This window comes from Etheostoma spectabile, chromosome 9, assembly GCF_008692095.1.
Source record: "Etheostoma spectabile isolate EspeVRDwgs_2016 chromosome 9, UIUC_Espe_1.0, whole genome shotgun sequence".
NCBI lineage: Eukaryota > Metazoa > Chordata > Actinopteri > Perciformes > Percidae > Etheostoma > Etheostoma spectabile.
This window is the reverse complement of record NC_045741.1, coordinates 22,928,291-22,929,560: the sequence shown is the minus strand read 5'-3', so window position 1 is coordinate 22,929,560 and position 1,270 is coordinate 22,928,291. Positions and strand designations below refer to the sequence as shown.

At 37.3% G+C, this 1,270-nt stretch overlaps 1 protein-coding gene across 1 annotated transcript in view; it reads right to left on the bottom strand.

The window, feature by feature from the left end:
* Positions 1–1,270, bottom strand: part of fryl (furry homolog, like) — a 74,805-nt gene that overhangs the window by 48,390 nt on the left and 25,145 nt on the right. The window contains 1 exon segment of the mRNA XM_032526454.1: positions 46–149. Within this exon segment, the coding sequence (XP_032382345.1) occupies positions 46–149 (104 nt within the window).

The window sequence follows — 1,270 nt, the reverse complement described above, 5'->3', positions numbered from 1 at the left end:
TGTGTGTGTGTGTGTGTGTGTACTCAGGTGGTCTTGAAAACTGACCTCTGTGTGACGGTATTACTCTCACACTTGATCCTGATGATGTAGACCCATAGCAGTCTGTAGAGCGACTCTAGTGCCACACGGGACATTTTAGGGTCTTTGTTCTGTGAGAAGAGAAAAAAAAAAAATGTAAGCAACTCAATTTAATTACAGCAATTTAACTACCCACCTGTGAGACTTATGAGATCAGGTTGTTTTGAAACTTGACAAACTGTTTGATGTAACCATCAGAAAAACTAGAGATTTTTTAAAGGAATAGCCATCAGTAAAACTAGTGAAATACAATACTATTTTATGGTCTTTTGGAAGAAATGCTGAATATGGAGACAATCATTCTTAACCCAAAGAAAACGTCTTAAGAAAATAACCAAGTCGTTGCAACCAATTTAATTAATAATCCAAAACTGTGTCCTGAAAAAGAAGAACAGTTAATATTTCCAGATTCTTTTTGAAATAACCAACCAAGTTTCCACCTATGATAAATATCCATATTGAAGAGATATGCGCACTGGGCCATTCTGTGAGCGACCATGCTCAGAGCGTGTAATGTGGACATATTGCAAGGAGTTCCATACTTTACGACAGCTTTAATTTATTGGCTTGATGGAAGTTTGCCGTTTTTTCCAAATGAAATGAGGCACCTATACCCAAACTTCTCCACCTTTCTATCCAACCACGTCACTGCATCTCTTTTTCCTCTTAACATTTAACATAGATTAACCAACAAAACCAGATTGATTACTGGGAAATAGCTTAATAAAAATCAACAAGGCCTTTTAAAATTTTTTCAATCTGAACACATTTTAAGGACAGAGACCATCACAGCCTGGGCCTGTCCCTAGATTAGCAGTTATCTTTGTGCACATGCTTTCAAATATGGCATGCCATGGCTTGACTTAATCACTTAAACTATAGACATAGACACTAACAGCCATGTCAAAGGCAGATGTCTCAAAACTAAGGGGTTACAGTGAGTGAGAATAATTCTTTTTGTGATTTGTGTGAATTGACATTTTAAGAAAAAGCGCCAGCTGGATTGCAAACCACAGTTCAGCAGATCCTTTTTGTACTGCAACACTTTGTCATCTCTTTCCGGCTGCAACTCAATAAATCACAGTCAGACAGAACAGTACTGAGCACAAACAAATGTGCTTTCCAATGTCAACCAGGGCTTCCACCTGAGGGCAGCATTTTACATCATCTTCATAATATTTTTTTTTTTTTT